General features: G+C 36.9%; 1 protein-coding gene across 1 annotated transcript in view; it reads left to right on the forward strand.

Annotated features, from left to right (window-relative positions):
* Nucleotides 1-20,988, forward strand: part of LOC140245524 (uncharacterized) — a 114,852-nt gene that overhangs the window by 74,897 nt on the left and 18,967 nt on the right. The window contains exon 2 of the mRNA XM_072325088.1: nucleotides 17,922-18,000. Coding sequence (XP_072181189.1) covers nucleotides 17,925-18,000 — 76 coding nt within the window. The 5' untranslated portion in view covers nucleotides 17,922-17,924. The remainder of the gene's footprint in view (nucleotides 1-17,921; nucleotides 18,001-20,988) is intronic.

Genomic DNA, 20,988 nt, shown 5'->3' on the forward strand with positions numbered 1-20,988 from the left:
GCATGAAGCAATTTTGATTATATATTTTGAATATTAAAGGGATAGTACAGTATTAGTGGAGATGAGAATTGAGCTTTTAACTTTTTTCTAGATACCAAGAAAACACGTATAAAATAGTACAGAGCATACCATTTTAAGAGGAATTCAAAGTTTATTTGATGAAAATCAGGTTTGGCATGACTGAAACATGCAAAAACAAGGTAAAACAAAGCGATCGTAAAAAAGTGTGGGTCCCACACTTATCAGAATCGCTTTGTTTTGGATATCTCAGCCATTTCAAAACCAATTTTCGTCAAATAAATGTTGAATTCCACATGGAATCACATGCTCTTTCATACTCCGTAAGAGGTTTCTCATTATCTCACCAAAAAATGTTAGAAACCTGAAATTAGGTCTCAACCAAAACTGTACGATCCCTTTAAGTGGAACTCGAGTTGTACAGCGCAAACACATTGTGTGCAATATAATGCGGACATGTATCATGCATTGGCGGACGGAATTTTTATTCATTGATTGTATAGAAACTGTACACACTGTCAGCCGTAGAGTCATATTATTTTGCCGCCTTGACGTGTCAGGGTTTGAGGGTCCTGTGCTAAACATTATCCACGTCATTTCGCTGTGCACGAAGTTACGCCGCACGCTTATTTCCCATAGACGCATTGCTTTGCGTCAGTTCGTGAAACATTCACCTCGACTAAAGGGCCTCTTTTTCAAAGAGACGTGAGCGATTTTTCATATTTCCTGGTGTTTTTATGCTACCAAATTTAATTCGTATGTAGATCTTAGTATGTACATTAAGAATATATGAAAACCTCAAAAGTGAAAATTTGCTTGAAATTTACCACATACGTCGGTTCGTGAAACGGCCAAGATATGTCAGGAGTTGAAAAAAGAGTTTGCTCTTTGAAGAGAAAATGTCAAATGAATGGCATTCCACACTCATGAGTGAAGAGATCATCCTCAGTCAGCTATGGAAATGTGTTATAAAATGACATGATTCCATGAAATCCGAAGCAGAGCCTGTAAGAAATGCCATAACTCTGTTTTTTTAAAGTATTATTAGATTATAAACTTTTCAAGCGGAGAACAGAAAAAAGTTCTATCAGGTATTTTGGTATAATAAAGTAAAAGTCACAATCGCAAGGCAACAGTGACTCTTGTGAGGTGTCTGTTGAATGAGCACTAAACAGCTCACCAACATTGCAGATTACCAAGTGTTAAAATTTGGTGCTGTAGTTATAACAGAATTCTGAACCAGTTAAAAGTTTGTCTAAAAAGAAAGAATTCAATTTTACAAGCACAAGAATGAACATTTGAACAAAATCAAAAAAAAATTGAAGAAAGTTACAAAATTGTGAAGTTTCATAAAATTTTGCAAAAAACCCACAAAACACTTGCTTTGAATGAGCAGTTGACTGAGCTGATGTCTTCAACTTACAACTTTCATCTGGCTTAATAACATGTGATAATAATGATTACTGTAAAACAAGGAATGTGCATATATGCATTTTAATTTTGTGAATTCCGTAAGAGACAAGATTCGCAGTATTAAAATGCATGTAAAAGTTCTTGTCTACACTATGTGCACTGAATGCCAATGGCATTTCGCAGAAATTTCATGCTGCGAAAGAGGCTTTTGGGTCCAATTTGCGAAAACTTCATGTCGTGAATATATCATGTTTTGCAGTACTTTATCTGTTGATGAAGATTTGCACTTGAACAAAAAAAATGGCAAATTTCAGTGCTTTGTGTATCAAGCCAATGGTAGTCTCTTTCTCTTTATCTCTCTTTAGTAGCTTAAAGATCACAGAACATGTTGTGAGGTTTCATATAGAATTAAAGAGTAGGATTTCTACGAGTAGGGTGATGGACTTTGTGTGGGCTAAGAACCCTCCAAGAAATGGGGATGGGGGCAGATTGGCAGAGGCCTGAACACAAATATGTGTTTCTGCCCCTGATTCACTAAAAGCCATGGAAGTTCAGCATGAGTGATATTGATATTGTGTCTGCCCTAAATACCAGGCATTTAGATCTGTTCTGTGTGTGAGTGTGTGTGTGTGCTTGTGAGTATCTTTGCATAACATGCCTTCATCCTGTAGTAAAAGGAAGTAAATACCCTGATTGCTTTTTACTTTTTGGGATGTGCATTGATGTCGAGCTAATTTTCAATGGCAACTGGATGAGCTAGGACCGTGTTTATGCTTCCCTTTTTCGGGCCAGAATCAGCGTTTTGAAACGTGATTAGTGCGAAACGCCGTTGCGTTCATGCTCACTTCGATAGAAACGCTGATTCAAAACGCCGATCCAAAACGCACGCGTTTACGATCGGCGTTTCTGACTAATCACGTTTGACAGGGAAGCATTAACGCAACAGGGTTTCTAAACGCGTTTAGAGTGACGACATCTAAACGCCTTTCTGGTTCACGTGAAAAAGCGCGCGCCGCCCGCCCAGCCAGCTACCTGGGCCTGTGCAGTTTTCCCATGTACTGTGCATACGCATGTCTTTCCCAGCTGCTCTCCCAGGCCAGGCTACCGATCGCAGCGCGCGCCCCAATTTGACCTGCCTCTGCTGAGGTCAGCGAAGCAATCGCAAACGCTTTTTCCAAGGCTCGAAGAAAGTGAGCATAAACAGTGCTCCCGTGAATGGCGTTTTGAATCAGCGTTTTGAATCAGCGTTTCAAAACGCTGATTCTGCCTTCGCAAATATAGCATAAACACACCCTAATACTCTCCTCTCATGAAGCTTGTACACACACGCTACCACTCCCATATAATCTATGTACATGTAGTATGCATAAACCTGCATAGTTGTTTAAGGGGTACAACTTTATTTTAATTTCAGTAGTTCAAGTGTGTAACCCATGACCAGGCTCACGTGTAAAAGACAGACACAATTATACATTGTATCTCACTAGTGGGACTATAGACACAGTATCATCTCAGAATTCTGACAGGAGAATCCAGTATCTTGCATAACTTAAATGTAGGATTATTTAGGCCTAGTTATACTCCAATTTGTGTCCATGTCTTTAGTGATTTTCAAAGGGGTCTGATAAGGGCAGACTAACCTTACTCGGGCAGCTTGTGTGCATGCAAGAGAGCTGCCGTAATGCATTGTGGTGCAAGCCACTATGCTCAGCTGACGGCGTAGCTTGGAGAGCTGTGCTGCATTTCGCCGGTTAAAAAGCACCATGCATTGTTGATGATATATGTGTGTGTAGAGGACTGAATATTGGATATATATTAATTGCTGGATTGCCACTGCTGCTTACCCAACAGATATGTGAGTGAGGTTTCCTTCATGTGTGATTATCCACACAGTTTTGTCTTTGATGAGATATAGAGAGGGTTTAGAAAATGTGAAGATGTGCAATTGTGTTTCTTTTCTTTTTTTCATATGACAGTGATGTTGATCTGTCACTGGATGCTGCACTGGCAGCGCTGCGGTATCATCGTCTCTACACTTGTCCTCTCATGGCAGGCTTGAGTTATCCATGCTCGCTTGTAGCAGCACCTCATAGAGGGCAGAAGGCAATTCAGTAGCGTAGCTGTAGAGTACTGTTTGCCCACAAAGTATACACAACTAACAGTATTTGCATTGGGAATTTGATGCTTTTTTCATTAACAAATGGAATTTGGTGGCTTCTAAACAATAATGACATGATGATGATCCACTGTCACCTGATGTAGTCCAAAAAGACTTTGATTATGCAAGTTGTGCAGTGAGAATTGCATAAAGTTGTCATAGCTTTATTCATTCTATTTGAGCCAGCACACATCCTTGTCAAATTCCAACGTATCAGTGCTATTACCTGTCACTTTCAGTGTTAACACAAAGGTAGTGATGCTCCATTTGAATAAAAAAACAAGCAAATAAAAGAATGCATGTAGTCAAACTAGAATGTACGGTTTCCTCATCTCATATAGACACCATGGCCCGAATTCACGAAGGTGGTACAAATGAAACCATGGTTTAAACCATGGACAAAAACTGTGGAGTGCCAAGTGTCGCACGGAATATTTCGTTACGAAATTGGTCATTTCGTCGACAAAATGACCGTTTCGTTAACGAAATTATCATTTCGGGGACGAAGTGTTCATTTACTTACCAAACGTTGTCATTTCGTTACAAAATAATAATTTCATTGACGAAATGACTGATTTCGTAACGAAATATTCCATGCGACACTTGGCGCTCCATAGATTTTGTCCATGGTTTAAACCATGGTTTCATTTGTACCACCTTCGTGAATTCGGGCCTTTAAGTAGGAAGAGTGGCATAAGTTTATATAGGGTCCTCGTGCCTGCTTGCCCAGGACAGATAAGAATTACTTGTGAGCAAGTTCAAAGGAAAAAAAGTTGCCTGTATAGAGAATTGGTATTACGCCTATCGCTGTATAAATGTATGCAAATGAATCTTGTATTGCTCTGTCTGTGGTGATGTGGATTCTCTCAATACAGTTCGACCTCCATTATCTGGCCTCCTTTTATCCGGAAATCTCTATTATCCGGACGCGTTCACGCAGTGAAGGACTTTTTTTTTTTCATCCAAAAATTGAGAAGAAACAGTGACTTTAACATCTTTTCATGGATCTATTTCACTAATTTCATAAGATGTGCATGATAGGTTTCTCAATATCTAATGAGGTAAAACATGTATGATTTTCACATAAAGATATACTTTATTTTTGTGAAGAAGGGACTACAATTTTGCGCAGGCTAGCAAAGATTACACCACCGTTGCGGGGTACGCTACCTGCCTAGCTACCAGTGCACTGGGACGGCAGCTTGGACGGCAGCTATATACATTATGTGTCTCCCATATCCAGCCAATTCGCTTATCCGGATGAGCGCCGGTCCCAACATGGCTGGATAATCGAGGTCGAACTGTACTACTGATGCTCCAGAAGCATGAAGTAGAAAAACTTGGTGTAATGTGACTGACTTTTGTTGTTCTGTTTTCATTCAAAATTTAGAATTTTACATACTGTACAGTATGTTCAGGTGCTGCCTTGATTTTAAAGTTCTTTCAAACTTCAAACTATTCTTAAAGTGGAAATATTGATCAGTGTAATTTCATCATGTCAAGACAATTTGAGTTTGCTGAATAGGTATGTCATGAAGTGGGGGGGGGGGGGAATTTGCATATTTTGGATAAATGATGGTCTCATCTTCTGGTCTTTTCTTGTTTTGCTAGTACTATTACACATCAAAATTTAGTGAATGTAGGCCTAACTTGTTAGTTATAGCATAGAAACACTAATATGCATGCTCCTCTTTATTCATGTTTCAATTCAACTTTAGATTTATTTATCTTTTTTTTTTTTTTGGTGCTTTGATAGAAATCATCAGTTCACATTATATAAGGAAAGCAAAGAGATAAGCCATTCTGGAGAAATTATAACAGAAATATTTTGGCTCTAGATAAATATTCATGTATTACGTATGACTTGTTCCTTAGTGTGATGTACCCTCCTTTACATATTTACATGCAATGTGCATTTTTCATCAAAGAAAAACAGTCTCATGAAAAAGAAGTTGAATTGATGGCTTTGCAGGCATTAGATGGATGCCATATGATGTTCTTATATATTCTTATTTCTTTTCTTTTCTTTTTTTTAATAGCATTTGGTATGTGGCTTTGCTACTCCATGTGACACTGTTTTCATGGTCAGGGAGTTACAGTGTTTGTCTGCCAACAGCAGTGTCAACTTTGTGACTGACATGAGTGGACTTTGATATTTACTCACCTTTAAGAAAGAAATTGCTGTCAATAGCAAAAATCAAGAATCACAATTTGTAAACCTTGATGCATGATATGTGGATGTTACTTCTGATAACTGAGGTTATGAATATAACTTGAAAAATCAAGGATTTTTTTTTGCATAAAGGTATAGCTGACTTTTAGAAAAATGTTCTATTGCTAATTACGTGATGTGTAAACAAGCTGTTTAAATCTTGTCAGTCATTTGATTTTTGGCAAAGTGTTGATGTCCTGTGAATACAGACTATTCATTGATAGGCTAACAGGATGTTTGTCTTGTAAGTCATGTGGGCTATTATTGCCATCATTTGTGTGTAAAGACTACAGAAGGTGCAATGCAGGATAAGGTAATAAAATGAGTCGAACAGGAAGTATGAATGTACATAGATATGTACATACCTCCTGTGTTCTACATGTATATGGTAGCCATGACCCACAAAGTATTGGCATTTCAATGGTATTAATCACTCATAATTTAGTTTTGATGGTTTGTGCCATTTCAAAAAGTAAGCTTGTGTGTAGTAGTCTGGTATTTACACCCATATGTTTGAGAGTTTTCTGGAAATACCAATATTGAGCAAAACGTCCTATTTTGTTTTTCTTCTGCTGTTGCATTCACAAATTTCTGAATGTCCTTCACAATATATTGAAGCATATAATGAAATGTGTTTATGTGCTGAAGGAATACTTTAATGTGATAATTATGATTCTAAAAATTATCTGATAGGGATTTTGTTGCAAAGGAATTTTAGTTTTAAACTGAGGGTTGTCTTCTGGTCTGAATCTAAACTTGCATCATACAATACATTTATCAAATGATAGACTTATTTCATTATATAGTCTTCAAAGCAAAAGCAGCTCTAAGGCAAAATTGTTTTGCAGTATTCCTTCTCATTATGTTTTCTGAGACCTGTTCTCCAGCTTCAGAGAGTGCCTGGGAACTTGAAAACACACATGTATTATGTCACGTACAGCATGCGCCCCATTACTCCTGTATCTTGTCTGAGTAGATGTTGCTAATGCATTTTCCATAAGTGAGGAATGCGCTCTTTGGTGCACTATCTGCTTCAGTTTCAGTTTGAATGGCTGCATCACCTGTCTTGAGTAAGATAAACTCAATAAGGGTGTTCTGCTACACCCAACGTGTAAGCAGACCAAACTTCTTTCATGTAATACCATCTCATTGCCCTTTCAGCAGTGCAAATTTAATTTGTATTGGGCAAATGTGGGGCCAAGGGTTCTCATTTTGATGGGCAGAAATGCCTTTGCCACACTGAAGTGGGAATGCCATGCATGCTGATCTGAGTTGAAATGAAAGAAAAATTATTATTCAGCATGTCATGAGTTTGCTGAGCGTACAATATGTATTGGTTGTTTGCCCTGTTAATGTCAAGAAATTGAATGGCAAGAATAGAGGTATATAAAAGGATGCATTGAGACAAATAGGTCATTAAGATTGATTGATAGATTACCTCTTTTCTATTAAAACATTTTCTTTAATAAACACATTAATACTTATTTAGTTATATTTTGAAGATTAGAAGTCTTGACTGAAATATCACAATCAATTTTTGATGTCTGTTAATGAACTGAAATACTCATCAGAGAATATGTTGGGGACTCTGAAATGCAAATCCTCACAGAGTTACAGCCCTTGAAATATCAAGTAAAAGTCATTATTTACATACTGTTACCTTTTGTATATATAATGCATATTATGTACGATATACAATTTACAATGTTGTATGTCATGTGACTATGAATAAATGACTGTCATGAATATGGGCCTATACACAGCCATTTGGTTTAACAGGATAGATTGTTAGAAATTTGCATTTTATTAATTTTTTTTTTCTATTATCTAACTTTGTGATATTCTTGGCAAAACTTTAAGAAGTTTTATCAGTGTGACCATCGCTACATTTCTCTTATCATTCCAAAGACTGGTTGTGAGCAAGAATGTATACCAAATTGTATCATTGCCATTCCTGTTGTTGAAGAAGCTGAAAATTTTAAGGCTATACCAATTCAACATATATAAGCAATTCTGCTAGTATACATGATATTTAACAACAATTTCACCCTTCCTCAATTTACTGATAGTGATGGTTTTTTTATATACATGTATGAAGAGGCATAGAAGCAGGAAAGAAGAAAACTAACCAGTAGTTTTCCCATGTGACTAACCGACCACAAATTGCCTGAATGAGTTCCTTTTCCAAGTTGATACATCACATGAGTAATGCAGCTTTTCAAAGAAGTGTGTGCCAGCAAGGAAATTATGAGAATGAATACTTGGCAAATCATCATTTTTTTTTTTATTGGCTGGCAGGGTTTGCAGGGAGATCACCATTGTGATATAACTGTTATGTGCTTACAGTTCAGAATATCCCTTGGCATATCCTACAAGTGACATGTTCTTTGGATGTGGATGTAATATTGTGTGTGTGAAGATTTATGCATTTTCATGGTTTAATAGTTGAAAACTTGTTTAATTTTGTTTGCATTTGCTCACAAAAATTTATGTTTGTAAAAGGTGAGAGAGGAGTATAAGGGAGGAAAGAAGCAAATGATGTGTGTATATAGATACCTGTCATGTTTGCGTAGGTCTGAGAAAAAAGGATATGTGAGTAGTGAGCTTGCATTAATTGTGGCCAATTAACAAATGTGTGTGGCTAGAACTCTTAAAGGTCCTGTTTACCCTTGGGAGCAGCGATTTAAAAAATGTTCAAGATATCACATTTGATGCCTAGATGTGTAGGTCAGTTGTATCGCAAAACATCCTACCACATAAAATTTTCACAATAAAGCCTAAAATTTAAGGAGATATCACTCTTTTTCTTGATAAAACATAACTGTGTACGGTTTAATCTGGAAACAATTTTATTATAACTATTGTTCACATTTTGTGTATTTAACAATACTTAGCATCAATTATGCTGGTTCAAATTTTTACATTGGTTGTTTCTATCTCTAACTCACATTTTAGGACTATTTTGAAGCACTAATCCTGGGTTTTTGTTTCATCTGCAAATGGTAAATTACATTGTATGCCTTTAAAGGTATGACAGGGTTTACAGTGGTATGTCTCTTTTTTTTTTATTCTTCTTTATTGTGCTCACATTTGTGTCCTTGATAAATCAGTATGAAGCAAAATGTGCAAGAATTTCTGCAAGAGGAAGTATGTTGTTTCTGGGCCCTGTTTTATGAAGAGTTATAATTTGATTTTATATAGTTGATTTCTGTCGTAAGTCTATGGCAGCCTACATGGTAAGGAAATTTGTAATCGGTTATATCTTGATAAAGCGGGGCTCTGGTGTATGATAGTGCTTTTGGTTGTTTGTAAGCAGCACTCTGTGTCATTTAATATTTAAAGGACAAGTTCACCTTCATATACATGTGGATTGGGTGAATGCAACAATATTAGTAGAACACATCAGTGAAAGTTTGGGGGAAATTGGACAATCCATTCAAAAGTTATGAATTTTTAAAATATCTGCAGTCACTGCTGGATGAGAAGACTTCTACAGTGTGTGATGTCATATGCATACAATTAAGAAAATAAAAAGAGAATTTCATAAAACTTCACTTTTTGAATAAAGTGCACATTTCTTTGACTTGTTACTGACATATGCTAAGGGTAATATTATTCCCCCTGCCTTCTGAAAGAGAGAAGTCAAGTGTTCTTTTGTTATGCGAGAAAAGTAAAAAATGTTGAATTTTCTTTATTCTTTCTTTATATCGTTGTACACATGTGACATCACAAGCTATAGTAGTCTTCTCATCCAGCCTTGAGTGAGCAGAAACTTCAAAAATTCATAACTTTTGAACGGATTGTCCGATTTTCCTCAAACTCTCACTGATGTGTTCTACTAATATTGCTGCATTCACTCAGCCCACATGTCTATGAAGGTGAACTTGTCCTTTAAAGAGATACAGTTTGGCATAAGCATGGGTAGGTGGGGTTATCCATGAAAAAAAATAATCCTTTTGCATCATTCTAAAGGAATCATATGATTATGAAGTATAGAATCTAACTTTTTTGGTTGAAGGTTTCATCACACTATATATTCAATCTTGGTACAGTAGTCTCATACATTGCATGCGCTTGACCTGTGATTTTTCCTCTGAGAACTGTGTTTTTTGTTTGTTTTAAAATCAGAATATGTCATGTATTATGGCCTGTGAGCTGATGTTTTGTTGGTGTGTTGTTGTTTTTTTTTTTTTGGGGGGGGGGATGGTTTGTATTTGTTTTCGTGTTTGGTTTTTTTAGTCATTCCTATTTCATTAGCTCATCCTAATAATGTTAGGGCACTGTTGATACAGTGGATGTTTCTTGCATGAGGACATCTTGATGTCATAAATTGATTACACACCGACATCAAAGTAAAGTGTGCTGTTGACTGGAAGGTCCTTGCTCAGTGGAAGGATAAAATGGGAAAGAGCCTTACATGTACATCAGATAGCTATCCTGGCATTTCTTGGCCATTTCAAACACTTTGAAGTTGGCATGTCAAACACAATGTGATTGGTAATATGATGCATGCTGTGAGGTCTGTGCATATCACTCATTCATCTAGATTCTAATATGTACTAGTAATCATAATTTGAATGTTGTGTATGGACTAGCCCTAGACACTCCACATACACCATCAAGTACCACACTGCAATGATATGTAAGGTTGAAATATTGTCTACTTCTAATGGGTCAAAAAATGAGAACTTTTATAAAGAAGAACAGGGCTCAGAGCAAGATACATGTAGGGTGATAGAAGGTACATGTGAATATGTGTTCAAAGTGTCCAGGCCTAATGGAGCACAAAAGGAAATATTCTGTAGAAAGAAATGATAGCGTGAAAGAGACTTAAAGGACAAGTTCACCTTCATAGACATGTGAATTGGGTGAATGCAGCAATATTAGTAGAACATATCAGTGAGGGTTTGGGAGAAATCGGACATTCCGTTCAAAAGTTATGAATTTTTGAAGTTTCTGCTCAGTCACTGCTGGATGAGAAGACTACTACAGCTTGTAATGTCAAATGCTTACAACGATAAGGAAAATATAAAGAAAATTGCACATATTTTCACTTTTCTCGCATAACAAAAGAAAGCTTCACTTGCCACTTTGAGAAGGCACGGGGAATAATTACCCTTAACAACATACGTCAGTGACAAGTCCACATAGAATATGTACTTTTTTCAAAAAATGAAATTTTGTTAAATTCCCTTTATATTTTACTTATATCATTCTACGCATGTGACATCATACACTGTAGTAAACTTCTCATCCAACAGTGACTGCGCAGATATTTAAAAAATTCAAAACTTTTGAATGGATCGTCCAATTTCCCCCAAACTTTCACTGAATGTGTTCTACTAATTATTGCTGCATTCACTCAATCCACATGAAATCTACAAAGGTGAACTTATGGCAGATATCATTAACAAGTAATGTGCAAAGCAGACAGGATGATTGGAAGAGCTGAGGAGAGGAGATAAAGTGAAGGGAGAAAAACTGATGAGGTATATAATCTTAGAGTAGGAGGTCTTCACATTAATGATGAACTTATCTGTGTGTTTCTAATCTGCATTTCTTGCCAAGTAGATAGTTTTAGTACAATTATCTGTGTGAGGTATCTCTCATATCTTTATTTATGTTTAGCTGTAGTCAGGACGCATTTTCCAATTGAGTTTTGCCTGGTTCTTGTATTATACTTGTAGTCTGACCTTTTATCAACTTCTGTTATCGTACTTGAAACACACTGTTTCATATGCACAAGCTTGTAACAAGCGAGGTGTTTGACAATATTTGCTGTACATGGAATGTGGATTAAACTCACCCCTGTATGTATGTGGATTCCTGGTCATATTTAACACATTGAAAAACAAGATTTGAATACAAATGGGGTCTTTGTAAGTGTGAAAACTCTTTATTAGGGTGAAGGAGGAACAATGTACTTGTCACACTGTGTTAGCTTCTGTATGGGATTAGGTCCAATGTACAGTGAGATGTATCCATTCATCAAATATGTACTGTATTACAATAGTAGAGTGACTGAATGCAGTGACCAATTACAATTGACTGTAACTGACTGACAGAATGAAAAACGGCCTGAATAATGGCCCATTTGAGGGAAAGCTATGCTCACTTAATACTGGCAAGCATCATACAAGTCATGTGATTATGTGTGTGTGTGTGTGTGTGTGTGTGTGTGTGTGTGTGTGTGTAATGAAAGGATGTCCATTTCTCTTTAAGTATGCTTTTTATTTGTGACCCTGCACCACAAAACAAAACACAAAAAAAGGCGCCAGACATGGATTTTTAATTAAGAGCATATTCTGAAAGAGCAGACTACAAGCTTTAAAATGATGTATAACTCAAATCAAATGGACTCTTCTAACCTATCTAAATATTGGAAAGAAAGCACACACTGCGGAAAAGTGTGAATTGAGAAAAGAGGCTCTGAAGTACAGGGTCCATTCAAGCGTTTAATCTTCACCAAGCCGTGCTACCTGTGCAATGAATGGGACAAAAAAAAAAAAAAACAGGATGAAAACCATCAGTTTAACCACAATGAAGGGATTATCAGATTAAGCTGAAATTGAGCATGTTCTATTAACACATTCTGTCCATGATGAATGTCAACTTTCAAAGCAGTAGCATCATCCTTTTTAAAGTTATTAGAGTTGAAAGTGAAGAGTATGTACAGGGTTTTTTAATTAATGAAAGGGGAACCCTAATGACACACCTAATCACAATTTTCTAATAAAAGTGTCCGAGATAAACTGCTAAAAAACACACTTTCCTTTTCATTTTATGATACCAAATTTTAGCATAATGTAGAAGACTTGCTCTTTCAGAAAATATAAAAAAGTCAAGACTGACCAACTTGACCCTTTTCACCTATTTTCAGTCCTCACAAAATCAGTGCGTGCGACTTATTGTTCGTTTTGTGATGCACGGTCACATTTTATCTTGAGGCAAAAGAAAAATTACATATTTTTTGTTACAAGATGAAAGAAAAACAAAACAATTTAAACAAAAACAGTTCTAAAAAGATTAAAACCAAACCCTGCTGTACTTTGCAAGGCAATAAGCACTCTGGCATAGGGGAAAAGCACAGTTACAAATTGTAGGAGAAATAATACATTGTATGTAATTGTTATTCGGCATATAAACTATAGCCGAATCTGTCAAGCTTTTATGAATCCTGTATCTTGACAGATGAGTCATATCTACATGATCTGCTGGACAAACAAAGATGTGTATTAAAATCATGCATGGTAAAGTGTTTCAAGCTTCCACTCTGTCCACTCCTATTGTCTTTAGGTCAGATTTCTTTTTTTTTTTTCTTTTTTTTTTCAGTGCCTGGAGCTTGTTTTGTGCTTTTTGCGGAGGCCTGCAAATATTTACATGTCATGAATTTTTCCAGTTCATTCTGCTTCAGTCTCTTGTGATTATGTTGGGAGTAAGTAGTAGGAAGGAATCATACCCCATGTGCACTGTCTTCTCAGAGTACCACTTCAGCACTACTAGTATATGATTACTGTGAAAAGCCTGAAGCTTTCAAAGGTTTGTTATGTTGTAGAACTCGCCATTATTTGCTGGTTTAACCATCTGGTGTAAAGGTTATAAAGGCCACTACACATGTAGTATAAGAGTTCTTGATCTGCGTCAATGTATGCTTGAAACGATGTGTTTATTTGTATAGCCACTAAATGCAACCATACCCCATTGAGGAAAACCACAGTATGTGATTTCCTCAGGATTACTGAAATTCTCATTAGGTTTTTTAATCTGGAAAAGACAACTCTATATTCCCCAGAAAGGGAAGATTCCACCAGCTCTCATAGAAAAGAAAGAATACCTTGTACAGCACATTGTAGTATGTCTCTATTTCTTCTTTGCCCAACCAAAAGCCATACTTTTAGAATCAGAATTTTGTGTATGCTGGTACAGTGCTCTGTGATCATTTCTGGGAGATACATGTATGTTCTTCTTGGAGATGGACTGTAAATGTCTGTAAAAGAAAGATGCTCACTTAATGATTTGAATGTCTGCCAAATAGAAGATTCTAGTGATGTCTATCTTCCTGCCTAGTTCTTAACACATTATTGATTGACCAATTTTGTAGGAAGTGTAGTTGTGTATTGGCTCTTCACATGATGGGAAATACGGAATCTTGAATTGAGACTTGTTTCACATCATATGTAGATAATCATTGTCAGAGTCAGCATGTACATATTTTTGTTTTTTTGAACATTACGGTACAAATTGAGTTTGTATGTAAGTGACAATACGAAAAAAAAAAATGTGAATGTAGTTAGTAGAATGTTCAAGTTATTCAAGTAATGTGCAGTTTAATGTTTCCAGGTTAGCATGCCTGTACAGTGACGGGGCGATCGTTAACGGCCCATTAACAATCACCCCGTCACTGTACAGGCATGCTGTACAGGCATGCTGTACAGGAAACATTAAACTGCACATTACTTGACTATGAGACCATTCTGAAGCAAATAATTTTCACACAACAATAGATATAATGTACTCTTATAAATGAATCCCACAAGGATTGGAACAATCATCCCCCAGCATTCCCACTGATTCCTACTGATCAGTTACTAGCCATCCTCTTTAAAGTATAAATGGAAGAACATCAACTACTGTATACGTCGAACATTTTGTAAGGTTTTTATTTTTGCGAATTTCGCGACTCGGGTGTTATTCGCGAAATTAAAGACACGCGAAAATATTATTGACTCTGATCCCGATGTGAATGTGATTTACACTTCTCCATTCAGTACAGGACTCCACGATCGCGAATTTAACCACTCGCGAAATCTTTGGGAATTTCCGATTCGCAAAAATTTAAACTCGCAAAATATATGGTGTATACAGTAATATAAAAGGGTGTGCTCAAGCTGTCAATTGTTGGCTTGTAAGTTAAGGAATAAGATGAAAACCAGATATTATCAACAAATTTATGATATTTTGTTTTCTTTTGGCCGTTTTGCATACCTGGTGCTCTCCTTCCATTTGCCCTGTAGGCCTATACAATATATATTTGGAAAGGGTTTTAGAGGAGGTATGTTTCTATGCTATGTCTGTAGGTCCATGATAATTTAATGAGACCGGTACATCAACTGTTTGTAATGTATGCAATAAAATTCTACAGTGGAAACTGATCCTCCAACAGCAGATTGATGTGTGAGTGTGTGTGTTTAGGAGGGGCCTAGAGTGTGCGTAGTATCACTCCATACTCCTGTATACACAAGCACAGTGTCAGAATGTCATGACTGTATTTGTTCCAGGTCATGTGTATAGAGAACATGTGAAGAGACAACAGTGAACATGTATGTGTATCGCACTTGGAAAGATGCTACACACTGTATGTACATGAGGGGCTCTGTGCAGACGTACACTCTGTATACTTGTGTACTTTCTTTAACACCTGCAAGATATTTGTGACCCGCTACAACAAAAAGATCCGAAAGATGGGGAAGGACAATTTTCTGAAAATGGCATGATATTATTCCCTTACTCTTCTTCTTTAATGTCATATATAGCACAACTCATAAAAGTACTCGGCTGCGGAGATATCAATGATTTTATTAGTGCATGTCAAGTAGTTGAGGAAATCAGAGTTTCGAGAAAAACCCCTTCAAATTTTTCCTTCCGACGCTTTCATGATCAAGGGGAGGCGAGACAGTTTTTACCGCTTGACAATAGAAGGCATGCTCCTCGCGATCCCCGCGATGTTCATTCAAGCTTAGTGCCAGCGGTCTACGCATGACCAATCAGTAATCAAGATGCCACACCCTGACCAATAAGATCACTCCCTCGTTGCTAGGGGCGGAGTCTAGCTGCGGCGCTAAATCCAAATCTTCAGCACGTTTCTGTCACGTTGAAAGTCGGAAAATCATGGCCCAGAAAAACGCTGATTTCTTGCCTTTCCTTTCATTATTTAGCTTCGAAATTTTGGCAGATTGATAGACAAAACATTAGACTACAAAATAATGCCAAAAACAGAAAACCGATTGTTTTGACCAATTTTGATGATGCGACTTCAAACTCGATTTTCTCGGCTCAGTTGTCAGCGACTTTAGGATCCTTTTGTTGTAGCGGGTCACATTTAGAAGTCTCACTCAAGTTTCAGAAGTAGAACTCTGTGAAGCCAGTCTTACAGTTTCATCTTGCTTTCAGTCTCTTCTCTAGGGGTCTGATTTGAATGACCAATCTTTACAAAATAAAACGTAATAATGATAGATATTTTTGTTCTTTTTCCACAGAGGGATCTAAAGGGGGGGGGGGGGGGAGGAGGGAGGAGAAGATGAATCCTGCCAAAGCAATGGAGATGGCAGGGTAACATATCTCTTTGTGTGTGCATGCCATACCTGTTAATTGGTGGTTTCTTTTACACAAGATTGGGGAGTTTGCTGAAATGTGTAAATGTTTTTGTTGTCATACTACAGGTGTGACATGCACCCCTGATTGCTAGAGGTTTATAACAGAGCTTCCAAGTCTCCCTCATTCTGCAGGAGGGTCCCAGAAATGTGAACTCCTGATCTCTTCATGTCCTCATAAGAATATTAAAGCCTCTTTGATATGAGAATTAATTTTGCCTGTTTAGATGAATGTGCTAGACAAGTATCTCTCTTACAGGTTGTTGAAACCTTTCTCAGTTTAGGTGCATTTGTCAACTCACTTCTGGCACAGAATTAAGATTTCCAATCACCTTTCAGGGAGTTTTTGGCAGTTGATAAATGCAAAGCTGTTTTAATTATATGGGGTTATGAATTTGTTTCTGAAATGTCAAAAATAGTGCAATTGGAAAGCATGTTTGAGACAGAAGTGCATTTCTGTAGTGTTGGTAAATGCCAAGTCGTTTTGAAATGTATTTTACAAAATTAATATAGTTTAGACCTGTCCTTGTCAACCACTGCCAACTACACATAGATCTTTGCTCTATGGTTCAAAATGTTGTGCATTGACAAGGCCTCCTTTTAGAGGTGACTCATGACAGAGTTTAAATTTAATGCAATAACTGTAGAAATGCTATCTATAGATCTGCAAGGCATTTGTATGTTTTGATAGTGGGTATTGAAACGTGTGTCAAACACAAGAAAGTTTCTTTATTAATTAATAAACGCACCCACTGGTGCAAGAAAGTTGGTAGTCCCAGCACCAGTAGATATTCTTCCTGTAGGAATTTGAGATGAAGAGGGTTAAATTTCAGTGGTGGTGGATGTGAAGGTGGGAGGGAGGTTCTGTGTGCTGCCTGCACAGGCAGCATCCACCACTGCTTTAATAGTGGGATCGATGGGAGGATGTGGGAATTAGTGCTGTAACGGTGGCATTGCTAGAGCAGTATTGATTGTGCCTGTCTGCTCTGCTCTTTCTGCATTTCTGGGGATTCAGTGATTATCAATGGTGGCAGAACAGTAGTTCTGCAGTGACTGTGCTAACTTTAGGTGCAAAGCATTCTCTGCTAGCTGAAGGAAGGAAAATTTTAGGTCAATCTTTCATGCTGTGCAAACACAGAAAGCAGAGGAAGAAACACTTTTTTATTTTAGGCTTGCATCAGTGTGGATGTACCAGTTCAAGGGTAGTCGTATTCGGTTTCATGCTGGAACTGTTGCTATTAATGCTATTTGTAAGCAAGAAAAGCTTACTTTACTTATTACAGCACAATTTTTCTCAATTCGCATTCACGTATTATTAAACAGCTAATGCTGGTAATGAATTCATCATCCTAATTCTTTATATGATTAGAGTAGTTTGTGTCTAACATATGTTTAAAAAAATGTTCATTCTTTTCTCATTACCTGATCTAAGATCAGCTTTTCTTATGGAAGGAGCTGTTGCATTGTTTTGATACAGCAGTGAAACATACTCTCATTCAGTAATCAGATGTTCAAATGTACAATGTGTACGGTGTATTTATATGCTCAATATTGTACAATTTCATTGTTAACATACCACATCCGCCATACCATTTGTTTTATAGAGAGCAGGTTCCGTTTTCTCCAGAGAACTTTGTTCTTTTGAAGACTGAGATCATTATTTAGATAAGAGTGAAAGACAGTATTTCATTTTCCAGGCACAATGTATATTATAGGCAAGTCTCTTTATCCTTTGCTTTGACCTTTGCAGAAGATGGACGAGTCGGATGTCGTCGTTGACCAGGGGAACTACCATAGCCTGAGAGAAGCCGATGAGGATGAGATATCAGGTATTGTATTAGACAGGTTTTTTGTTGTTGTTTTTTTTTTTTTCTCTCTCTCTCTCTTGTAGTGGGCAGTTCCAGTGTTCCAGACATCACATTTCAGACACTTTTTTGCAGCTTCAAAAATCATTAACATACCAAAACATTTTCATTCTGAACTCCTACAATGGAACCACAAACATAACCCTTAATTATAAACAGTAAAAATTTAAATCCATTTTAACTTATTGTGCGGCAGTTACTGCATATAGATGTAATGTTTGCTGTTATGGACATTATATTTTTGACATATGTCTGAGTTTGAGCACATAGTTAGACCAATTTACACATAAATTGAAGGGTATAAGGAAAATTGAATTAGAATAACATTAGAATTAGTGAAGTAGATGAACCATATACCCTCTAGAGCTACGGTTGTGGCATTACAGACATACAAATAGTGAATAGTAACGAGTGCGATAGTACAAAATTTGGCGCGGTGTGAAAGATAGAGGCGCTCTATTTAACGAGGCGAAGCTGAATTGAAAAGTGCACCTCATCTTTCACCAAGTGTGAAATCTTGTTCCATTGCTCAAGTAAAGACCATACACTAGTTGTTTTATACAATACCTTGATGTCAACAGATATGGTCCACACAAATTCTTGAATTTAGTACAGAAATGGCAACCATTTTTTTTTTTGTGAAAGGTGAATGAGTAGCTCATTTAAGTATTTTTATGTGATACTGAATGGTTGATGTTGTTTACAGTAAAAGGTGTGACAGAGTGCACACTTGTAACTGTTGAATGCAAGTGGCAAAGGTTTGTGTATTGTGACATCAGAGCCATGCAATAGAAAAAAGAAAAAAAACAGCAATGAGTTGATCCATGGGTTTAACAGAGGGGTCAATGGAAATAGGTGACATCAACCTCGGGATTTCATGTATGGAAAACTATTTAAAGAAATATAAAGAGAATGCTTCAAAATTTTATTTACCATGAAAAGTACACATTTACTTGACTTGTTACTAACATACAGTGTATGTAAAGGATAATATTACACCCCCAGACCTGCTTTCTGAAATTGTAAGTCAAGTGCTCTTTTATTATGCTAGAAAAGTGAAAATACGTCAAACTTGAAGTAATGTATTTTTCCGTCACAATGTATATTGCTTTCCATACATGACGTCACAAAGTGTTATAGTCATCTCATCCAGCAGTGGCCATGTCTGGAAGGTGACTGGTTAACACACTGCCATTCCCTAAACATCTATGCTTCCTTGAAAAAGAGTTGATGCTCCCTCTCTGGCTTCAGGATAAATTGTCCAAATCATTCACATGGAAAGTTGTTGAGACTGGTTGGAATAGAAAGAATGCGGAGGAAACAGCATTTTGTGGCATTGATTGTATTGTAGCCTCACCTCTTGTACCATGTTGCCCATTGCAGTGTTCAAGTTATATTGGTGCCAGTGCAGTGTTGCTATTTCCAAATCAAATCCCATATAGCATTGTGATATGACCAAAGTGGCCAACATAGGTCCTTCATTCTTGGCATCTCGTCGTAATGTGCCTCCTACCCATCAGTGCCAAGTCAGCAGTTAACTTTTCTGCTTTCAGTCCAGCCTACATAATGAGTAAGATTGCTTGGAATAGGGTTCCCTCGTTTGATTTGGTGCTCCTAGGCAAATAGCTGACATTCTCGCATGGAGGTTCACTGAGAGCACTGGCGCAATCTCCAGAGCCAACATAATACACATGCTGGAGCACAGTACACCCCCAAAATACTGATTTGTATCTATCAGACATGGATACAGATAGAAGAAAAAAATATATATTTTCCTCTAAAGAACTAGCTGTGTGATGGTTGATTGTAGGAATTGACTTGTAAAAAATCTGGGTCATTATTACCTTTTAAGTTGTTGTAGACTAATACTTGTGTGAAATTTGTGATTTTCAAAATACCAATTTTATGGTAAACATTTTCATGAGAAGAGTTGGTAATGTAAGTATTTAAAGCAGAAATAGATTATTGCCCAAAGATTGTTATTTCATGAACATTCAGCCTGGTATTACAGTAATTATAAACAAAAAAGTTCAGCAAAAATGGTTTGTTTGTCACTAGCTTGTGGTATCTGAGCTTCCAATATGAATAGGCATTATAAGGGCATTCAACCCCCAATTTCAGTTCTTTAGACTTGTACAGGTACACACATGTTTTAAAAAGGAAATAATAACAACCCCAAACCAAAACCAGGAAGGAGTTAAGTGAGAAAAATAGTGAAGTACCAAGATTTTATAGAGTTTTTTTCCCCATTAGTCTAGAGAGAGAAAAAAAAAGTAGTTGACGTGATATCCTTTCTATTTTTTTTTTTTCGCTTTGAATACAATAACCAATTTACAGAGTGTTAACATGCTATATTCAATATTGAAATAATCTTCATGCAATAATGACTTATTTGGGCTGTTCATGGTCTCATTTTGATGTCAAACAAAAGAACCAAATTTGATGGGATAGACACTGTTAAAACTGTTGCCCTATTGATAACCATTAATCAGTACCAGGTGCCTGTTAGGGTAAGACTTTGTACTGACAGATAGATCTGTAATGTGACTAGACAGCTGAGTAGGAAATGAGGGATTTCTTCCCCAAGACAATTGTCACAGGTGATACCTTCCAAGTGATGCCTCATAAGACTGACAGCTGGTATTCAAGGTTTTAAGGAGGTAATTTCCCTCATCCAGATCAATCATATTGCCAGTGAAAATCACCACATTTGGTAGACATTGCTAATATGCCAAAAGCCTCTCAAAATGTCTTCATATAGCTGCACACATGAGTGTGATTTTAGGAACTTAGCTTGTAGTTTGTTGTGACTTCTTACAGCAAGAATGCTCACTGCAGAAAAAATATTTTCTGTTCTTGAATATCTGGTGCACATTGATTATGCTAGCAAACACAAATTGTCAATGTGTATTTTCTTGCGATGAGAATAGATTGCTTCAACAAAATCCTCTT

This window comes from Diadema setosum, chromosome 22, assembly GCF_964275005.1.
Source record: "Diadema setosum chromosome 22, eeDiaSeto1, whole genome shotgun sequence".
Classification (NCBI taxonomy): Eukaryota; Metazoa; Echinodermata; class Echinoidea; order Diadematoida; family Diadematidae; genus Diadema; species Diadema setosum.